At 45.9% G+C, this 20,828-nt stretch overlaps 2 protein-coding genes across 7 annotated transcripts in view; one reads left to right on the top strand and one right to left on the bottom strand.

The window, feature by feature from the left end:
* The window catches only part of CATIP (ciliogenesis associated TTC17 interacting protein), an 85,125-nt gene that overhangs the window by 34,117 nt on the left and 30,180 nt on the right, over positions 1 to 20,828 (bottom strand). Inside the window, exon 1 of one of the 6 annotated variants that reach the window (XM_061609276.1) lies at positions 17,541 to 17,736. The exons of 2 other annotated variants lie outside the window; for them this stretch is intronic. In XM_061609276.1, coding sequence (XP_061465260.1) covers positions 17,541 to 17,651 — 111 coding nt within the window. In that variant the 5' untranslated portion in view covers positions 17,652 to 17,736. Of the gene's footprint in view, positions 1 to 11,137; positions 11,243 to 14,882; positions 15,172 to 17,540; positions 17,737 to 20,828 lie in introns of those variants that run through there. 3 more of the 6 variants (XM_061609278.1, XM_061609277.1, XM_061609279.1) reach the window with 3 other exon arrangements.
* LOC133376678 (probable hydrolase PNKD) overlaps positions 17,805 to 20,828 on the top strand; it is a 55,142-nt gene continuing 52,118 nt past the window's right edge. The window contains exon 1 of the mRNA XM_061609280.1: positions 17,805 to 17,998. Within this exon, the coding sequence (XP_061465264.1) occupies positions 17,838 to 17,998 (161 nt within the window). The 5' untranslated portion in view covers positions 17,805 to 17,837. The remainder of the gene's footprint in view (positions 17,999 to 20,828) is intronic.

Genomic DNA, 20,828 nt, shown 5'->3' with positions numbered 1-20,828 from the left:
TCTAAAAGTGCAGATGGTAGGACATTATGTTTGGCCAGTGTGAATCCTTTCCTGAGTCTGGGTATATGGAGGAGGTCCAGATAATGCGTTGGGGTAAAAAGCTTAGGATAAAGGTTAAGATCAGGGCTAAGACCAGCAAGAGACAGGAGGTTTTGGAATTCCATATCAAGTATTCTCTGCGTAATAGCCGACTTTACTTGGGAGAAGCCTAACGCTAGGGTGGTTGAGGGGGAGAAACCTAGAACGGCGAGTTTAGTAAGTAAGGATTTCTTCCATTTTGACTGATAGTTATCCGATAGCACGAGGGGAGCCAAACCGACTGGTGCAAAAATCAGTTTTAGACAGTACCTAAATTTGAGCACCCATATGTGAGCCTCGATAGTAGTCAGACCAGCTTCAAGGCATAATTTGGTGTTCAGGACACATGGGGGGGTACCCAATATGTTCCTTAGAAACTTGGTTTGAATAGCTTCAAAGGAGGTATAGCTGCCATAGACACTTATCTGGGCACCATATAGTAATTGCGAGATGAATTTAGCAGAAAATACCGTGCAAGGATATATATTTTTAACACATAGTGTGACTCCACTTCCCTTTTTATTCCATCTGTTCTTTTTGAACAAGTTATATCCTTCAATTGCTGTATTCCACTCATAGGAGTCATCCCACCAAGTTTCAGTTATACCTATCAAGTCATAATTGCCCTCCTGTATTAAGAATTCAAGTTCATCCTGCTTGTTTCCCATGCTCTGCGCATTAGTATACAGACATCGAAGGTCATGTGATTTATGGCTTGGCTTCCTTACTACTTTTTTCTGAGGGCTGTTACAAGGAAATTTAGAGCCGATCTCTCTGTTCCCATTACTGTGCACAAGCCTTCATCAGTCATTACCACCAAGTTTACATCTCCCTCCCCCTTAGGATTCAGTTTAAAGCCCTCCTGATGAACTTCTCCATGCTGTGGCCAAACACATTCTTCCCAGTCCTTGTGAGATGCAACCCATCACTTGCCAGCATTCCATCTTCCAGGAAGCATAGCCCACGGTCCCAGAATACAAATCTCTCACATCGGCACCACCTTCGTAGCCATTCATTCACATGGAGTATTTCCCTTTCCCTTTCTACTCCTCTTCTAAGTACTGGAAGGATGGATGAAAAAACTATCTAGGCCCCAAAGTCCTTGAGTTTCCTTCCCAGAGCTTCACAGTCTGATGTGATTTCTTCATAGCTCCGTTTGGCAGTATCATTTGTTCCCACATGGATGAGGAGAAAGGGATACCGGTCAGTGGGCTTGATGAATGATGGCAACCCTTCCGTCACATCTCTAATCCGTCCTCCTGGTAAGACAGCATACCTGGCGAGTCCACGGATCTTCTCGGCATATTTGGGTTTCGATCCCTCGCAGCTAGGGAGTCTCCCACTACTAGTACTCTTCTTTTCTTGTTGTGGGGCGTGGTTTCATTGCCCCTGCTTGATTGAGCTTCAGCCTCTTGCTCATTGTCACATGGGGTCTCCAGTAATTCTTCCACCACAGGTTGTCCTCCAGTCTCATCCTTGAGTGGTTGAAAGAGGTTCCACAGTTCCACTGGTGAAGGGTATCTTCTAGCTCTTCTGCTCCTGTCACCCTTTCCCATGGAGTTTCCTCCACTTCGCTGTTCCTCTCCAAAGCAGCCTCCTCTTCTGCTACCACATGCTGTTGCTCTTCCACCTCCACTTCTCTTTGCTGCTGTTGTTCCAGCGTTCTAAGAACTTCTCACCTTCTCTGGGGCATGTGGTGGAGCTGGTCTTGAAACCTGACACTTCTCACATCTCTTGATGCATTCTTCAATCTTGCTGTCTATCTTGGGCCACCATACATAGCTGCGTCCCAGCGCCTTCATTCGCACTATACCAAGGTGTTCCATATGTAGGGCCTCCAACATCCGATGTCTCAACACAGTAGGAATGACAACTCTGTTTCCCCACAGGAGGCCTTCCTTGTGCATTGATAGTTCATGTTGTTTGGATACAAATGGTCTGAATTTCTCCTCAAGCTTCCCTAATGGCCATCCCCTCCACACCCAGTTGAGAACATGGGCAAGAACTGGGTCCTTAGACGATGAAGTAGCAATATTCCCAGCATGGAGGAGTGGTTCTGGTAACGACTCTAATAACAGCACATCCAGCAGAAGGGTTTCATCAACCCCAGCAGAAGGGAGAGGGAGGCAGATCAAAGCATCAGCATGGGCAATGCTCCTACCAGGCCGATATTGCAATGTGTAATTGTATGCGTTCAGGAAAATCGCCCACTGCAACATGCGTGGATATAATATTTGAGGCACCTGCTGGTTAGGGGCAAACAATCCCAATAACGGCTTATGGTCAGTAGCAATAGTGAATGGTCGACCATAGACATAGTCATGGATTTTTTTTACGCTAGCCACAATAGCCAGGGCCTCTTTATCAATTTGGGCATAAGTCCTTTCTGTTGAAGACATTGTTCTGGAGTAGAAGGTGATAGGCACCTCACGAGAGTCCTCAAGTTGGTGGCTCAGGACAGCTCCAATACCATATGAAGATGCATCACACATGAGAAACAAGGGCTTCTGTTCATCATAGTGCACCAAGACAATGTCAGACGATAACAGGTGTTTTACATCATGGAAAGCCTTATCATGCCGGGCTGTCCACTTCCATGCAGCATGCTTGTCAAGAAGGCAATGCAATGGTTCTGCCACTGTAGCCTTATGTTTCAAGAAGGCGCAATAGAAATTCAGGAGTCCCAAGAAGGCTTCGAGTTCCTGTTTATTACGAGGCACTGGAGTTTCATGAATTGCTCTACATTTTTCCAGGGTAGGCTAAATGCCAGCGGCATCAATACTGTAGCCAAGGAATTCAATTTGGGAAACACCAAATACACATTTCTCATGCTTGACCCAGAGACCAGCAACAGCAAAACAGTGCAGTACATTATTTATTTTTATTTATTTCATTAAACTTATAGACCGCCCCATAGCCGAAGCTCTCTGGGCGGTTCCCAAGACAAGAAACATCAGAAGTACAATAAACCTATAATATAAACACATTAAAAATTTAAAGTGTTAAAAATTAAAACAATATCCACACATACAAGCAAGTTAAGAGCATGTTAAAAGCATGTTAAAAAGCCTGGGCGAATAGAAAAGTTTTAACCTGGCGCCGAAAAGATAGTAACATTGGCGCCAGGCGTATCTCCTCTGGGAGATCATTCCACAGTTCGGGGGCCACCACAGAAAAAGCCTTTTTCCGCGTCGCCACCCTCCGAGCTTCCCTATGAGTGGGAACTCGGAGGAGGGTCTTTGATGATGAACGTAGTGTACGGGCAGGTTCGTAACGGGGGAGGCGTTCCAACAGGTACTGTGGTCCTGTGCCGTGTAAGGCTTTATAGGTCAAAACCAGCACTTTGAACCGGGCCCGGAAACAGATAGGCCGCCAGTGCAAGCGAGCCAGAATTGGTGTTATGTGGTCAAACCGTCTGGTCCCCGTGAGCAGTCTGGCCACCGCATTCTGCACAAGCTGCAGTTTCCGAACCGTCTTCATAGGCAGCCCCACGTAGAGCGCATTGCAGTAATCTAATTTCGAGGTTACCAGTGCATGAACTACTGAAGCAAGGTTCCCTCTGTCCAGATAGGGGCGTAGCTGGGCCACCAGCCGAAGTTGGTAAAAAGCACCCCGCACCACCGAGGCTATCTGAGCCTCAAGTGACAGGGATGGATCTAAAAGAACTCCCAAGCTACGAACCTGTTCCTTCAGGGGGAGTGCAACCCCCTCCAGAACATGTCGAACATCCCCCATCCTGTCAGGGGAACCACCCACCAGCAGCATCTCAGTCTTGTCTGGATTAAGCCTCAGTTTGTTAGCTCTCATCCAGTGCATTGTCGCAGCCAGACATCGGTTCAGCACGTCGGCAGACTCACCTGAAGAAGATGAAAAGGAGAAACAGAGCTGCGTGTCATCAGCATATTGATGGCAACGCACTCCAAAGCTCATAATGACCTCACCGAGTGGCTTCATGTAGATATTAAAAAGCATGGGGGACAGAATTGACCCCTGCGGGACCCCATACTGGAGATCCCAGGGTGCCGAGCAATGCTCCCCAAGCACTACCCTCTGGAGACGACCCACCAGGTAGGAGCGGAACCATTGCCATACAGTAATAATAATAATAATAATAATAAATTTAATTTATGTGTCGCCTATCTGGCCAATGGCCACTCTAGGCGACGTACATACAATAAATATGGCAGAATACAATATAAAAATACAGTGAAATATATAAATTATAAGAGCAAACAATACATAATAGGAGGCATTTAAAACAGAAGAATATCAAGCCTCCCCAGAAGTCCCGAAAGCCTGCTGAAAAAGCCAGGTCTTTAAGGCCTTGCGGAACATATTCAGGGAAGAGATGTGCCGAAGATCTTGTGGGAGGGAGTTCCAGAGGGTGGGGGCCGCCACTGAAAAGGCCTTCTCTCTAGTGCCCGCCAACCTAGCTGCTTTGGTTGGCGGGACTGAGAGAAGGTCTTGTGTGGCTGATCTTGTCAGGCAGCATGATTGGTGGCGTTGTAGGCGCTCCTTTAGATAAACTGGGCCGAGACCGTGTAGGGATTTAAAGGTTAAAACCAACACCTTGAATTGGGCCCGGAAAACAACTGGAAGCCAGTGTAGATCAAACAACACTGGCGTGATGTGGTCCCAGTGACGACTGTTTGTGAGTAATCGAGCCGCCGCATTTTGAATAAGTTGTAGTTTCTGGACCGTTTTCAAGGGTAACCCCACGTAGAGCACATTACAGTAATCTAATCGAGAGGTGACCAGGGCATGTACTACCAGTAGGAGCTGATGAACAGGAAGGTAGGGTTGCAGCCTACGTATAAGGTGTAGTTGGTACCAAGCTGCCTGGCTCACAGCCGAAATCTGAGCCTCCATGGACAGCTTGGAATCAAGTACAACCCCGAGGCTGCGGACCTGGTCCTTTAGGGGTAAACTCACCCCATTGAACTTCAGGTCAACGGTTCCCAACCTTCTCTTGTCCCCCACGAGCAGTACCTCGGTCTTGTTGGGGTTCAGTTTCAGCCTATTCCTTCCCATCCATCCACTCACGGACTCCAGGCACTTGGACACGGTCTCCACAGCCAACTCTGGTGAAGATTTAAATGAGAGATAGAGCTGAGTGTCATCCGCATATTGGTGACACTGCAGCCCAAATCTCCTGATGATTGCCCCCAGCGGCTTCATATAGATGTTAAATAGCATGGGAGAGAGGATAGAACCCTGTGGCACACCACAATTGAGAGGCCAAGGGTCTGAAACCTCCTCCCCCAATGCCACCTGTTGGTACCCATCAGAGAGAAAGGAGCGGAACCACCGTAATACAGTGCCTCCTATTCCCAATCCCTCTAGGCGATATAAAAGGATACTGCGGTCGACAGTATCAAAAGCCGCTGAGAGATCGAGGAGGACAAGGAAGGTAAATTCTCCCCTATCTAATGCCCTCCTCATATCATCTACCAGAGCGACCAAGGCTGTTTCAGTTCCGTGACCAGTCCTGAAGCCCGATTGGTATGGATCTAAGTAATCCGTTTCATCCAAGTGTGTCGACAACTGATTGGCCACCACTCGCTTAATGACCTTGCCCAAGAATGGTAAATTCGAAATTGGGCGAAAGTTACTAAAAACTTGGGGATCCAAGGAGGGCTTCTTTAAGATGGGCTTTACAATTGCCTCCTTGAGGGCTGATGGCATCACACCCTCTTTCAAGGATGCGTTTACCACCGCCTTGATCCCCTCACCCAACTTCTCTCTGCATCTCATGATGAGCCACGATGGGCAAGGGTCAGTTAGACAGGTGGTAGGCCTTACAGTCGAGAGCACCTTGTCCACATCCTCAGAAGAGAGAGGCTGAAAATGATCCCAGCATACCGGCATGCAACCGGTCAACTCCGATTCATTCACTGTATCCACGGCACACGGGATCGAGCTCCGTATGTGTTCGATTTTATCAGCAAAGTGCTTAGCCAAAGTGTCACTTTTGACTTTTGACTGTTCCAAGGGTTCCTGAGCAACTGGACCGACCAGGCTTCGGACCACTTGGAACAACCTCCTGGGACAGCACTCTGCAGACGCAATAGAGGCAGTAAAGAAAGCCTTCTTTTCTGTCCTTATTGCCACTTGGTAGGCAGTTACTGCTGCTCTAACTTGTGTCCGGACACCTTCGGAGCGGGATTTCCGCCACCGGCGTTCTAGTCGTCTCACCTCCTGTCTCAGAATACGCAGCCGTGGTGTATACCACGGTGCTAACTGAGTTCTATTCAGGGGGAGAGGACGTTTTGGAGCCACCCGGTCTAACGCCCCGGTGATCTTTCCATTCCACTCCATCACCAGGGTTTCAACCGGGCAACCTTCAGCAGGTTCCAGTTCCCCTAGCGCAGTCAGGAATCCATCAGGATCCATCAGGCGCCTGGGGCAGACCATTCTAATAGGTCCATCACCCCTGCGGAGAGGGTGTGGCAGCGTGAAGTCCATGTTTATCAGATGGTGATCTGACCATGACACAGGAGTGGAAAGAACCACTCCCAACTTCAGAGCACTTTTCTCCTCTCCCAGGACAAATACATGGTCGAGAGCATGACCGGCTACATGGGTGGGCCCAGTATTACTGAGGTGCAGTTCCCAGGAAGCCATGGTTTCCAGGAAATCCCGAGGGGCTCCAGTGAGAGTGGTCCCGGCATGCACGTTGAAGTCACCCAGCACTAACAATTCTGGGGACAACGCCCGTACAGCCGAGACCACCTCCAGCACCTCGGCCAGGGAGTCTGCTGTGCAGCGGGGTGGGCGGTACACCAGCAGGATCCCTAAACTGCCCTTCGGGCCCAACCTCCAGTACATGCAGTCAACAAACTTGGTCCTATGGAGAGGAGATCTGGCAAAAACTAAGGACTCCCGGTAAATGACTGCCACACCCCCTCCCCGCCTGCCCACCCTCGGCTGCTGTGCGCAGCGGAAACCTGGCGGACACATGGCCTCGAGAATGGGTGCAGAGGCCTCATCCAGCCAAGTCTCTGTAATACATGCCAGGTCTGCACACTCATCCAAGATCATGTCGTGGATTAGTGAAGTTTTTTGTACCACAGACCTGGCATTGCACAACAGCAGACGAAGGTCGGTAGGAACCTTGCGTCCCCCAGTTATCGTCTGGTTTTGGGCAGACCCGGAACAGGGGATGGGTATAATGCATCTACCCCCTGTTCCCCTATGCTGGCGTGGTCTGCCTACAGCACCTTTCCAGCGCCTGCCGCCCAGTCTTTCAATGACTTGGCCCCTCACCTCCCCTGTCACATCCCCTCCTGACTTGCACATACTCTATCCCTGCCCGCCAATCAACAGGCCACCCAGTCTAAAACAATAATAGACCATAAACTCACCCCCAAGTGATAAATAACAAAAATAAAACAAAATAAAATACAGTTAAAATCAATATAATTAAAAATTATATCTCAGTCACACATCCACACATCCATGTATCCATACACACTCCAGTCAACCCAGCACAATATCCTTCCACACCAGCGTCCAAGCCCCGCTCCACAGTAATAGCGGGCAGCAGCAGCAAGAGCCGCTGCGATGGTAGCCCAGCAGCGACAGAACGGACCCGAAGCGATCCAACAATGGCAGAGCAGCAGCAACAGTCACAGCAGCCGCGTCCCGCCGCACCAAGAACGACCAGCAGATGGCAGCAGCAAGCCCGGCGAGAGAGGTTGCAACGGCAACAACAGCACCAGAGGCCCCGGCGCGATAGGCCGCAACGAAAAAGCGGCGGCGGGAACGGCAGCAGCAACAGCACGGACAACGATGTTCTGGGCGGCAACACAACCGGGCGAGCCAGCGACGGGCAGCAGCACAGTCCGCAGCGACAGAAGCGGCAACACACGGGCGGGCAGCGACGGTGATGACGCGGCGGATCCGGCTGCAGCAATGGCGTCCCAAGGGCGGCACGACCGCAACCAGGCAGCAAAGCCACGGTAGCAACGGCGACAACGGGCCGGCAGCAGCACAGCACAGCCCAACAGCAGCAACAACGCACACAGGCGGCACCAACAACAAAAACGAGGCCGGCCCAGGCAGCACGCCCCGCAACGACATCAGCGACAACAGCGAGCAGCAGCAGAGCCAAGGTCCCCAGCCATGCAGGTAGACAACAATAGCCAGTCCGTGATGACATGCAGACAGGTAAACAGGCAGATAGATGGCAATGTAGTAGGTGGAATAATGGCATCTGAAGGTTTTTTAAGAGCTGAAACGCGGAGCTCCCTACCGAGCGTCCGTCTCTGCCGCCATCTTCTCCACTCCCAAATCAGTGAGTCGTCCCAGAAGGATACCATGGTCGATGGTATCAAAAGCCGCTGAGAGATCAAGGAGAATCAACAGGGTCACACTCCCCGTCTGTCTCCCGACAGAGGTCATCATACAGGGCGACCAAGGCTGTCTCCGTGCCGAAACCGGGTCTAAAACCCGACTGAAATGGATTCAGATAATCGGTGTCATCCAAGAGTGTCTGGAGCTGGTTGGCAACCACTCGTTCCAGGACCTTGCCAAGGAATGGAACATTAGCTACTGGCCTGTAGTTGTTAAGGTTTTCCGGGTCCAGGGACGTTTTCTTCAGGAGTGGTCTTATAATCGCCTCTTTCAAGAGGTCAGGGACCACTCCTTCCCGCAGTGAAGCGTTAATCACTGCCCTGGCCCAGCCGGCTGTTCCATTCCTGCTAGCTTTTATTAGCCAAGAAGGGCAAGGATCCAACTTAGAAGTGGTCACATGCACCAGTCCAAGCACCTTGTCAACGTCCTCAAGCTGTACTAACTGAAACTCATCCAAAAAATTAGGACAAGACTGTGCGCTGGACACCTCGTTCGATTCTACTGCTACAACCTTGGAGTCTAAGTCCTGGCGGATGCAAGGGATTTTATCCTGGAAGTGCCTAGCAAATTCATTACAGCGCGCCTGCGATGACTCCACCATGTCCGTAGGGCCAGAATGTAATAGCCCTCGGACTATATTAAAAAGCTCCGCTGGATGGCAGATAGATGATTTAATGGTGGCAGCAAAGTGTTGCTTCTTTGCTGCTCTCACTGCCTCTAAATACAGCTTAGTGTAGGCACTTACCAGTGCATAATTGCATCCATCAGGAGTTCGCCTCCATCTGCACTGAAGCCGTCTTCTATGCTGTTTCATCGCTCTCAGCTCCCACACCTATGAGGCAAGTTCAGCAATGGAGTTGCCGGCAACCAAGACATCATCAAAATATGGTATGGCACCAGATACTCCTTTGAGAATGTCCTCCATTAAGCTCTGAAAAATTCCAGGGGCCACAGAAACACCAAACTGGAGGCATTTTACTCTGAACGCTCCACGATGAGTGGTGATAGTCTGAGCATCGGCAGTAGCATCATCCACAGACAGTTGCTGATAGGCCTGGGCCAGGTCAAACTTTGCAAAAACTTTTCCTTGTGAAAGTGATGTCAAGATGACTCACCACTGGGATTGGATATGGATGCTGATGCAGGGCTTTATTGATAGTGCACTTGTAGTCACCACAAATACGAATGTCGCCATTGGCCTTCAATGGAGTGACAATGGGTGTCTTCCATGTAGTGTGTGTCACTGGCTCCAAGATGCCTTGCTCTATGAGGCGATCAAGTTCAGCATCAATCTTTGCTCGCAGTGTAAACGGAACACGATGGGGTTTCATATGGATGGGGGCCACAGTAGGATCCAAGAACAACGAAATAGGAGGCCCCTTATATTTCCCAAGACCTTTATCAAAAACAGCTTTGAAATAATTTAGGATGCTATCCCATAATTATTCACCAATCTGGTGGACCCCTGTGAAAGCAATGCCCAATGGCTCAAACCAGTCTAACCCAAAGAGACTGGTGCAATGCCCTTGAGCAACCAATAACTGTAAAGTTCCATGGAAAGTTTGGTCATGCACCTCAACTTCACAGACGCCCTTTATTGGAACCTTATTTTCCTGGTAATCAGTAAGTTTGGAGCAGAAAGGGACAATTTGTGGGCCCCCAAAAGGAAATATTTGCTGGTAGGTTTCTGATGAGATGATAGTATAACCTGAGCCCAAATCAACTTCCATGGTGCATGGAGTGCCCTGGATGGTGACTGTCACCTTCACCTTCCTCACATTGGTGGAGTACTGAAACCCTGGCTTGATGTGGTTAATCACCTCCTCTGCGTTGTCATATGTAGAAAACTTCTGTATAGTGTGTGTGGCACTGCTTTGTGTCCTTGATGGTGTTTTCCCTTCCACCGCACTTCTGGGGGCGGCTGCTTCTACTTTGGCTTGGCATACTCGCTCAATATGCCCAACTTTTTGACAATACTGACACTGTGCACCTCTGAAACAGCAGGCACGGCATTCATGGGATCCGCCACAGCTCTTACATTTCACTGGAGAAACTTGTCTGGATCTCGGAGGTCCTGCAGCACCTACTCTGGTTGATGAGCATTTGCACTGCAGCCTGTGGATCTCTAGAAGTTGTTGATTTGAATCTTTAGCCAGCTGGATTTCTGAACAGGATGAGTTTTTTGCCAAGCGCATTTCTCGGGTGCTTGCTGCTGCTGCTTCTGTAGTCAGAGCTTCCTCTAATGCAGTATTGAATGAGAGCTGTCCTTTTGCAGGCCCTCATCATGCAACCCACAGACCAGATGATCACACAGCATCTCCTCAAATTGCAGTGTTTTGCCATGCGTCTATGTTCAGCAACAAACAGTGACACACTCTCCGTTGAGCCCTGATTTCGTTTGTAGAAAGAATTACATGCCATTTCAGACAGTTTTGGAGAGAAATGTCCTTGTAAAGCATTCAGGATATCCTCATAAGATATATTAGCAAGTTTTGCTGGTGCTACGAGGGCCTGGGCTAAATCAAAAGTGTCTGCCCCACAGACACTGAGTAACACAGCACGCTTCCTCTCTGACTCTATAATGCCATCTGCTACTAAGTAAAACTCCAGCCTGGCTGCATAACTTTCCCACTTGCTGGGACATGCAGGGTTAAATTCTTCATGATGCCCTTGGCTGGTCATATTCCACAAGATACACACTGACCTGGAGTGTTTTGCAGTGGTTTCCACAAGGCCCAAGCTGATGTCCTAATCCAGTCTAAGGAGAAACTCCCTTTCAGCCTCTAATACATGAAGAAACACTCTGTGTGCCTCAGTAGATCCCATCCTCGTTGCCAGTGAAAAGTATCAAGAAGGAAGAGGCCACACAGATGATCTAAACAACAAGAACTTTACTATAACTAATTATAAACAGAGAACAAGGCCCACAGCATGGTGCTGCTTGTAAGGCAGGCCTGGACTAAAACCACCACAGCCTGGGGCTGACTCAGCAGTTCCTGGTATGGCAAGCCTGGAGGGCCAATGCACTACAGTTTTCTTCTTACTTTGCTTCATTCCTGTGTTACTACTGTTTCCACAGAAAATCTAATCTAGAAATTTTTATTTCCCTCATTATTCATCCTAGAAATCTGTGTCAAATTTATCTTTACTAATTTCAAAGCCTTTTTATTGGTCAATGTCATATGATGGTGAAGACAGCCTTTTGTGTTTCAAATTGGAGGTTATGTTCTATTTCTATTTTGGGTGCATTAACAGTTGAATCTGAAAGTGCAGTTTGATGTAATACCAGACTGATTACCATATGTTGCTACTTAAGCAATGACTCTAGCTGTTAGAAAAAACAAACTTAGCCTGCCCAAGATGCATGTTTTCATCTTGCTATGTTTAAACCACTTCATTTAAGGCAAGGTGGGCACGGTCAATAAAAACATAGAGCACACCTAGAATTTTGCAAGAATATATTTCACCTCCCACTGTTTTATCTTGTGCAAACTGAGACACTCCTCATGTCCACTGGAGACTATTTTGCAGTATAGTCAGTGCCATTATTCCAAAATTATTTTTGGAGTTTTTTTAGTGTAAATTTTGCGAAGTGTTGCTGTACTTCACATATTCACAGAAATAGAAGCAAAAGAAAATGATTTCCTATAGGAAACTTCACTAACATTGCAAAGTAATACAGACATATTTAAAGTGACTATCTGAACTGTTTTAATAATGTTGCTTCCTCCCTTGTAAAGCAAGATCAGCACAGCACATGTCTTGTTTCTATTATCTGGGCTGATTGCAGGTGTTGCCACCACTCACCATACGCTCAGAGGCACATGCTACCAAATTCTTCCAAGCTACACAGGAAGTGGATTGGACTGTGAAAGACCAACCCAAATTGTGTTTGCTTTTTCACAAATTTGTAGGTCAGTACAATACAATATCTCAGTTCTGCAACAAAGGCTCTTACCATATATGGAGCGAGAAATGCCAGACGTCCAAGCTGTGTTTAGAAAGGTAAGAGGCACCAGAGATCATATCGCAAACATACGTTGGATAAAGGAACGGACAAAGGAATTTCAGAAGAAAATCACCCTGTGCTTTATAGATTACAGCAAAGCCTTTGACTGTGTAGATCATGAAAAACTATGGAATGCTTTAAAAGAAATAGGGATGCCACAGCATCTGATTGTCCTGATGTGCAACCTGTACTCTGGACAAGAGGCTACTGTAAGGACAGAATATGGAGAAACCAACTGGTTCCCAACAGAAAAGGGTGTGAGACGGGGTGTATTTTATCACCCTATTTGTTTAATCTGTACAAAGAACATATCATACGGAAAGCGGGATTGGAACAAGATGAAGGAGGTGTGAAAACTGGAGGGAGAAATATCAATAATTTAAGATATGTAGACGATACCATACTACTAGCAGAAACCAGTAATGATTTTGAAACAAATGCTGATGAAAGTTCAAGAGGAAAGCACAAAAGCAGGACTACAGCTGAACATCAAAAAGACTTAAAGTAATGACAACAGAAGATTTATGTAACATTAAAGTTGACAATGACAATACCTCGGCACAGTCATTAACCAAAATGGAGACAATAATCAAGAAATCAGGAGAAGTCTAGGACTGGGGAGGGCAGCTATGAGAGAACTAGAAAAGGTCCTCAAATGCAAAGATGTATCACTGAACACCAAAGTCAGGATCATTCAGACCATGGTATTCCCGATCTCTATGTATGGATGTGAAAGTTGGACAGTGAAAAAGGTGGATAAGAGAAAAATCAACTCATTTGAAATGTGGTGCTGGCGGAGAGCTTTGTGCATACCATGGACTGCGAAAAAGACAAATAACTGGGTGTTAGAACAAATTAAACCAGAACTGTCACTAGAAGCTAAAATGATGAAACTGAGGTTATCATGCTTTGGAGACATAAGGAGAAGACGTAGTTCATGAGAGATGCTATTGGAGGTCGCTGATTTGTAGGGTCGCCATAAGTTGTAATCGACTTGAAGGTATATAACAACATACTAAAAGCTTAGGGTGCATTTTCCCCTCATCATTCAGACAGTCCCTCCAGGAATGTGCTTAACTTGCAGTATTGGTAATAATCCAGTCTTGCCTGAGGGCAGAGAAGATATGGCTCGTTGATTTTGTTGCAGTTAGATATTTGACTTGCAGTGGAAGTCAATATATATGTATTCAATAATAGGCAAATAAACCCTTGCAGTTTAAGAAAGTACCTACAGCCAACAGATATTTCTATCAAACTTTAAAAAGCAGGGAAATTGGGCAGCTCAAGTGGGACAGCAGGATGAATATCGGCCATTACTGGAGGGAAGAACTGGCCTGGAGTATATATTTGGGGGGGGGGGAGGAGAAGTGAAGGAACTGAGTGGATGAGTTATGAAACATTTAACCAACCAAGTGTTAAATCTATTTCTGGTTGCTCACTTAAGTCGCTTCTTCTTACACACATGTACACAGGATACCACACTAGTCGAGACATTGTACTGTGGAAATCAGTATTTTGGTAAAAACTAGGTGCCAGTATTCATATTTTATAAACAGTGCCTGGGTGGCTCACACAACAGTTGCCACGGGCAACAAAAAATAGGTGCCAGTACTCTGTATCAGTCACCAAAAAAAGCACTGGTTGTAAGGGTAGAAACACACTCACTGTTCTGCTGGTTCTAGTGCTTCTCCACCTCTCTTTTCTGAAAACAGGGCATATGATGCTAGTCAAACCCCGCCCCTTTTTTCTGGAAAGCCTGGCGGGAGCAGCTTGAGTACATTTTTTAAAAATTCAGATTCAAAGAGATTTCGTAACTGATTGGCAGATCAACCTGTTCCCCCTCCAGGTGTGGCTAATGGAAACACTTTGCTCTGGTGGCTAGTGTGTTCATAGCCTAATATATTACACACAGGTTCAGAGGCTAATATTTTATGTGTCACCTCCCCGTTCCCAAAATCCTTAATTACCCTATGCCTTGTATGGATGTCATTTAAACTCTAAAGCCATCTCTATGATATCTGTGTTGCCATAGTAACAGACAGGTTTACCATAGAAAAAAGCATAGAGTAGATTACAACAAAATAGAATGAAACAAAATGAAGGTGAAAAGTGGAATGTGAGCCACAAATTAAGGTGATCCTGAAGAAACATAAAATCTTGCAAGTGTTTCTTCAGAAAATCATTAATTAAGCCTGACTACTTCCCTCCCACCATTGCACCCTGTTGTGCATCTTTTCTGAGATATCAGTGAAAACCAGCACATGCACAATCAAACCCCACCCTTGCAGACAGCTCTGAACAAATTTGGTTTCCAGGAAGCAACTCAGTTCCTAGAATGGCTTCCTGGGAACAAACCTGCTCATAATTGGTATTAAAGAACCTGCATCACAAAAACAAACCCAACATAAACAGTATTTTTAAAAATAGTGTGAATACTTGCTTGCTCATGAAGACAGGAAAAAAACTTTACTGCTGCTGTATTGTTGCACCATCTGGAGGCTCAGGCTAGAACAACTCTCAAGGAACACCTCCAGTCATCCCTATAGCATAGGGATTTTTCTGTCTGCAAGAAGTTCTTAAATTATGTTTCTTTGGTTTTGATATTTTCCTCCACAAGCTAACAAAGTGGTTTTAGATCTGCTGAGAGCCAGCCCTACCATTAGGCACGACAGGAAGTTCCTCTCATCCCAGTCTCTTAATAAGAATGTGAAAGAATCTGCCTTTTAGGACAGCCACCCCCCAGCTGGTGCCTTCCACTTGTTTTGGACTACATGCCTATCAACTCTAGCCAGCATGACTGACTGATTGGGCCTCTGGGGCTGATGGGAGTTGCAGTCCAAAACAGTTGAAGGGCACCAGGTTGGGGAAGGTTATTCTAAGGCATGATTCATGAAGCTGCCTTTTTTGTCTGGTCATTCCCTAAACCTGTGAGCAGGCAGCTCTGAGACTGAGGAAATAGGAAGACAAGGTAAGAGTTCAGCAAAAGAAGAGGAAAACAGAGATAGGAATAAGTAGGTAACATTCCACGTGCGCACGTACACACACACACACACATCACTTAGAAGCTGAATTCTCCTCTACGGTTATACCCAAGTAAATGAATGTTAATGCAGTGCGTTAAAAATAAAATAAAACTTGTAAAAAAACCAAAAGGTCCCTGGAGCAGTGGTCTGCTATTTTGTGAACCTGATTAAAAAAAATAAAGTGACAAAACCAATGGTGACTATCCTCATGATGTAGCAAGGCTATTCCTTCCACATCTGCTGTGTAGGACATGGCTATTCTGCTAGGATTGGATTAAGGCCAACAGTAAATATCACACTCTCAAAAAAAATATTGTATTTTAAAAAAGAATCTGAAAAAGTCCCTAATCTTCATTCCCTCTATTGTAAAATATTTATTACCAACTTCAGTGACTCATCATCTGAATGTATAAGGATTATAATAGACACAAAAAGTACTACAAAGAATATTAATAATAATAAAAAGTTCCCCATAATTTAAATGTGTTCCTGATATCATAAGGAAGCTCAAATTGCTTAAAATTGATTTGGATTCCTGCATTGAGCAGGGGGTTGGACTTGATGGCCTAATAGGCCCAACTCTACTATTCTATGATTCTATTAAATTAAAGGATTGGAACAGTTTTGAAGCACAGATAACCACATTATGTTAATATTACTGACATCTTTGTAGGCATTAAAAAAGGCTGTTTTGAAAATGCTATAGAAGTACTACCCCACTTCATCACCAGTAGTATAATATCATGCTCTCATGCACTGAATATGGAACATAACGTTCACCAGTGTATGGATGTGTATTTAAACAAAAGTAAACATATGCTTCAGCACTGGGGGTGTGGAGTGTGGAGTGTGCAACAACCTTGGGGAGAAAATACTTTAAAAAACAAAGCATATTTATTTTAGAGTGAATCCTATTAAGACGACACTCTCTGTAAACATGCACATGTCTTGGAATTAGTGCAGTGAGTAACCTCACAGGTGTTTGGGGGGGGGGAACACTCTCTTTTTAAAAAGACAATTCAGCATCTGAAATTGTGCAGCAGAAAGCAGTCTCCAAGTTGCCTGTGCATGGTAGTATTTTAATGGTAGTACTTTAATTGCCAGTGCAATTGTAAATGCTCATAAAATGGGAGTGGGGAATTTGATGTTAGTGGCACTATGGAACAGGTATCACAGTTCACACACTGCACTTCAGAACAGAAACAAATACACTAGTGTAGGGGTTCCCAGACTGTGGTCCATGAGCTTCATTCTGGTGGTTCGTGGCATGTCCACATTAAATATTCTTACTGAATTTAATTGTATTTTATTGCTTCTTTTATTTCTTATATTGTATTTTATTACATTGCAATTTGAATTCAATGAAATATATAATACAAAATGCAATATAAAAATAAAAGCAATAAAAATACAATTAAAATCATATAGGTTCTAGCACAGTGCATTAGAATTCAACAGGCAGAAAAATGATTAAGTGATCATCAGCAATGTCAGTCAAATTTGGGAACCACTGCCCTACTGTGGAGTGGGGAAAATGCAGTCAATAAGTAGGAAATATTATATTGCTCTCTGACAGCTGGGAAAATGCAGTTGCCCTGCAACAAGTGTATTTACTAGGAGAAATACCCTAATTAAAGAGGCTGGGGCAAGCAGGTTCAACCTGCTATTTCAGAGGGCATTTGGGAACAGTAGAAGATAATCAGCTGTCCTTACGCCATTTTGTTGCACTCTTTCTGGTTCTTGGTTTTATGATATAGCTGTTCCATGTTTTTAATTGAGTGTATATTGCTGTTACCTTGGGGATGGATCCTAAGGAGTGGAGAGCAGGGGTTCTCTAGCCTGATGTGCGCCAAACGCCATTGGACTACAACTCCCATCATCCCAGACCATTAGCCGTGCTAGCTGCAGCTGGTGGGAATTGTAGTCCAAAAATCTGGAGAGTACCAGGTTGAATGAAGAAGGCCAAGACTGTAGATTTATTATACGGTAGAATCATCAGGAAAAAGGTTCACCATTGCTGAGACGGATATGTTTTAACATTTTTACTGCACATTTATAAAGACTGACATACTTACCGTCACATATTTTAACAATGATGATAACGCGATTAATAAGCCCGACGCTTGGTTTTTGGATTTACCAATTTCATACACATACCGATAGGCCCCCACGACCACCTCTGGCATTTACGGTAAGACCCCTAAGGGAGGCACTGCATCCCAAGCAGGAAGCTGCTACTACTACCGCGCTCCGACTCGGAAAAAACGGCGTTCCAAGGGGGCGGGTTTAGACCACGTTATGCCCTAGGCGGGAGGGGTGTTTTAAAGGCAAGGGGGGCGGGTCTGCTGCTTGCCGCGCTGCCTCCGCAGAGCATGGCTTGGCTGGGCTGGCTGCTGCGGATTCGAGCGCTGGTAGTAACCTTCGCCGCTTCTTCTTGCAGGGCCCTGAGCAGCGTCTTTTACTGGTGTGGGGCTAGGCATCGCTTTCACCGAATGCCCATGGCTTTGGCGGGTCCGCTGCTGTTCCGTATCGGGTGAGTTTGGAGCGGGGGTGGGGGGTCTTTTCCGCGGTGGGTGCGAGAGAGGGGTCTGGGCCTGGGGCATTCTCGGACGAGGCAAGTTGGAGGGGGGAGATTTTTGTGATCCGACGAGTGCTATAAATGGAGAAGTCTTAACGAGGTTAATGAGGGGAGGTCTGGATTTTTTTTTAAAGAGGGGGATCACAAACTACACTGTGGAGGAAGGAGAAGTTCGGGGGAGGGGAGGACTCTGTTTAGCTGCTTAAATCGAGTTTTGTGTGGGAAGAAGGTATGTTGAGGGTGGGGGGAGTGTGGATGTGAGGGATCGGCTGGAGACATAACTGGATTTTACAAGTAGAATGTAAATATGGCTTGGTTGAGATGTTGGCCATGGGAATTGTATGTAGATCTTGGATAAAGCTGCTTTGGTACGAGGCGAAGCGGGGTTATATTGGGTGTGGGGTGTCTGTAGGTTTTGGGGCCTGGAGCTGTCGTGGAGCAAGGTGGCATTAGCCTAGGTATAAAAGTGTCCAGGTAGGGGGAATATTCTGGGTGATTATCTAGGATATTAATTCAGAGTAGTTTTCCAGCGCTAGAATTAAAAGTCCATATTAGGGGCCGCGCACATTTGCTTTGACACTAAGCATGGTTGGGCGCCGATCCCTCTGGAACCCGGTGAATTAATTGGTTTTGGAGGAGGGAGATTGCAGTTCCATGCATTTTATTAATAGTATTTAAGGAGCCTCAGTACGTATGCATGCATGCGTGTGTACATTGTTAATGAATTTTCCTGTACAAGTATATGTTGAAGGCAGTGGATTATTCTAGGGTTGGAGTGGGCTGAACGTAGTTTGGGATCTGCTGGTAGATATCAGTGTGGTTTTCAGTAAGTCTGTAGGCACTCATGGCTCCCTAACCGTTTAAGGATTGCAACAGCCAAAATACTTTTCCTGCCTAAATTAGACTGCTGAAATGAAGAAAGGTAACCAGGAGTGGATTTTTGTATGAAAGGGCTGTGAGCTCAGTTCACTTTAGATATGGGAAACTCATTCTTCAGCTCTGAATGTTTTCAGAGGTGGCCTGTTCTTTAATTCTAACCTATGTCTTTTGCACCTGCCTCTGGTTAGTAGATCTTAAGAGTTCTGTTAAAAAAAACCAAAGCCTTACTTGGAGGTGGCAGAGCTTAAACTGGGACTTCTGGAATGCAAAACTAGTAGTCTACTTCTGACCTGTAGCCCTTCCCTTTTGATACTTCCTCAACATTTAAGTCTGACCACCCATGATCTAGGGGACTGCCAGATTTGTGTTACAGCTGTGTATGATGTAATGCTGATAATGCCTCATGATGTGGGCATGTCCTGTAGTGTCTTTTTTCAACAGAAATGGTTGTTCATATTAACTTTGTTTTGGAAAAGGCCTTTTAAATTACATTCCTGCAACATGGAATTAATGGATAGACAAGGAAAATAGATCCTGTGGGCCGTTATGAACGTAAGAGCAGCTTGCTGGATCAGGCCGATGGCCCATCTAGTGCAACATCCTTTTCTCACAGTGGCCAACTGGATGCCTGTGGTTGAAAATAGACTTGTACTTCAAAGTTGGAAGGATAAATACCCACCATCCATTGCTGCATTCTCTGAAGATCTTAACTGCCCTTTCTACATTTGAATATGTAACTTATAATTGTCAATCTTGTTTGGGTATCTATTTGGACATAAATATGCTTAGCAATCGTCCATCAATCTGAATTTAACGTGAGCTGATGTTGAATGTTCTTTTATATTTGCAATAAGTATATGTGTTCTAAAAATACAAGAGTACAGTAAAATGGATGGCTGGTCTTCATAATCCCATCTGTGCATATATGAGCTCCAAAGAATTTGCATGTTCTGCAGCTCTGATCGCTTAGTTTTAGCTTGCTACACAATACTTAATGGGATGTGATTAATGTGTTTTTGTTCTGCACACTGATAAATTGAAATAACTGGAGCCTTCCTGTCCCTACAGTTGCCACAGTTTCATTTTGCCAGCCTTTCATGGGAATGTCAGCTGCTCTCAACATCTGACATACATGCACTTGTTCTCTAGAAAGCTCCCTGTTGTTCAGGGGAAAGAAGAGCAGTTTTCTGGTCCCATACAAAGCTGGACATGAAAATATTTTTCCCTATCTTCTGGAGATCCCCATTCATTTATTAGAAATGCTGTGTGCACGTTCATTCTTTGTGCAATTTCCAAAAATGTATACTAGTCTGTGCATGCTGAATTCCATGCTGTGGAGTATAGAATTGCCGAATGGGCCAGAACCATAGCATGGCAAAGCAGCACTCTGTAGGAAGAAAGAGTCTGAGGGGAAAGATGGTGAGGAAGCAGCACTTTAACCTGAAGGTCATGGTTGATGTAGAAGGGTGTCATAGCCCCCTCAGAGGACTCCTCCAATGAGGACGACTCGGGAGTAACAGCAGCAGACCCAGGAGCAGCAGACCCAGAAGGAGACACGGAAGAGACTCCTGAGAATCCAGCTCCTTCTCCCCCTCAGCTGCAGAGCACCCCAGATACAGCAGAGGCCCTGCAGCCAGATGCAGACAGTGAACAGGATACTCCCCCCTCACCTGCAGAACGTAGACAGCAGAAGGTTAGGCAGAAGAGAGGCAGGCCTGTCCCCTTAAGGCCCAAACGCTGAGGGCTCACACCTGCTGTCAACCCTGCTCTTTATAAGGCACACCTTGGCTGCAGCTTGTTGCTGACTGCAACGTCAGGTGTGGCTTCGTGTATTCCCAGTTTCCCTGCAGCATCTCTTGGACTGACCCCTTGGCAATTGATCCCGGACCTCTACTGACCTCGCTTC

This window comes from Rhineura floridana, chromosome 2 (genome assembly GCF_030035675.1).
Source record: "Rhineura floridana isolate rRhiFlo1 chromosome 2, rRhiFlo1.hap2, whole genome shotgun sequence".
In the NCBI taxonomy this organism is placed as follows: domain Eukaryota; kingdom Metazoa; phylum Chordata; class Lepidosauria; order Squamata; family Rhineuridae; genus Rhineura; species Rhineura floridana.
This window is presented reverse-complemented; position numbering and strand designations above follow the sequence as displayed.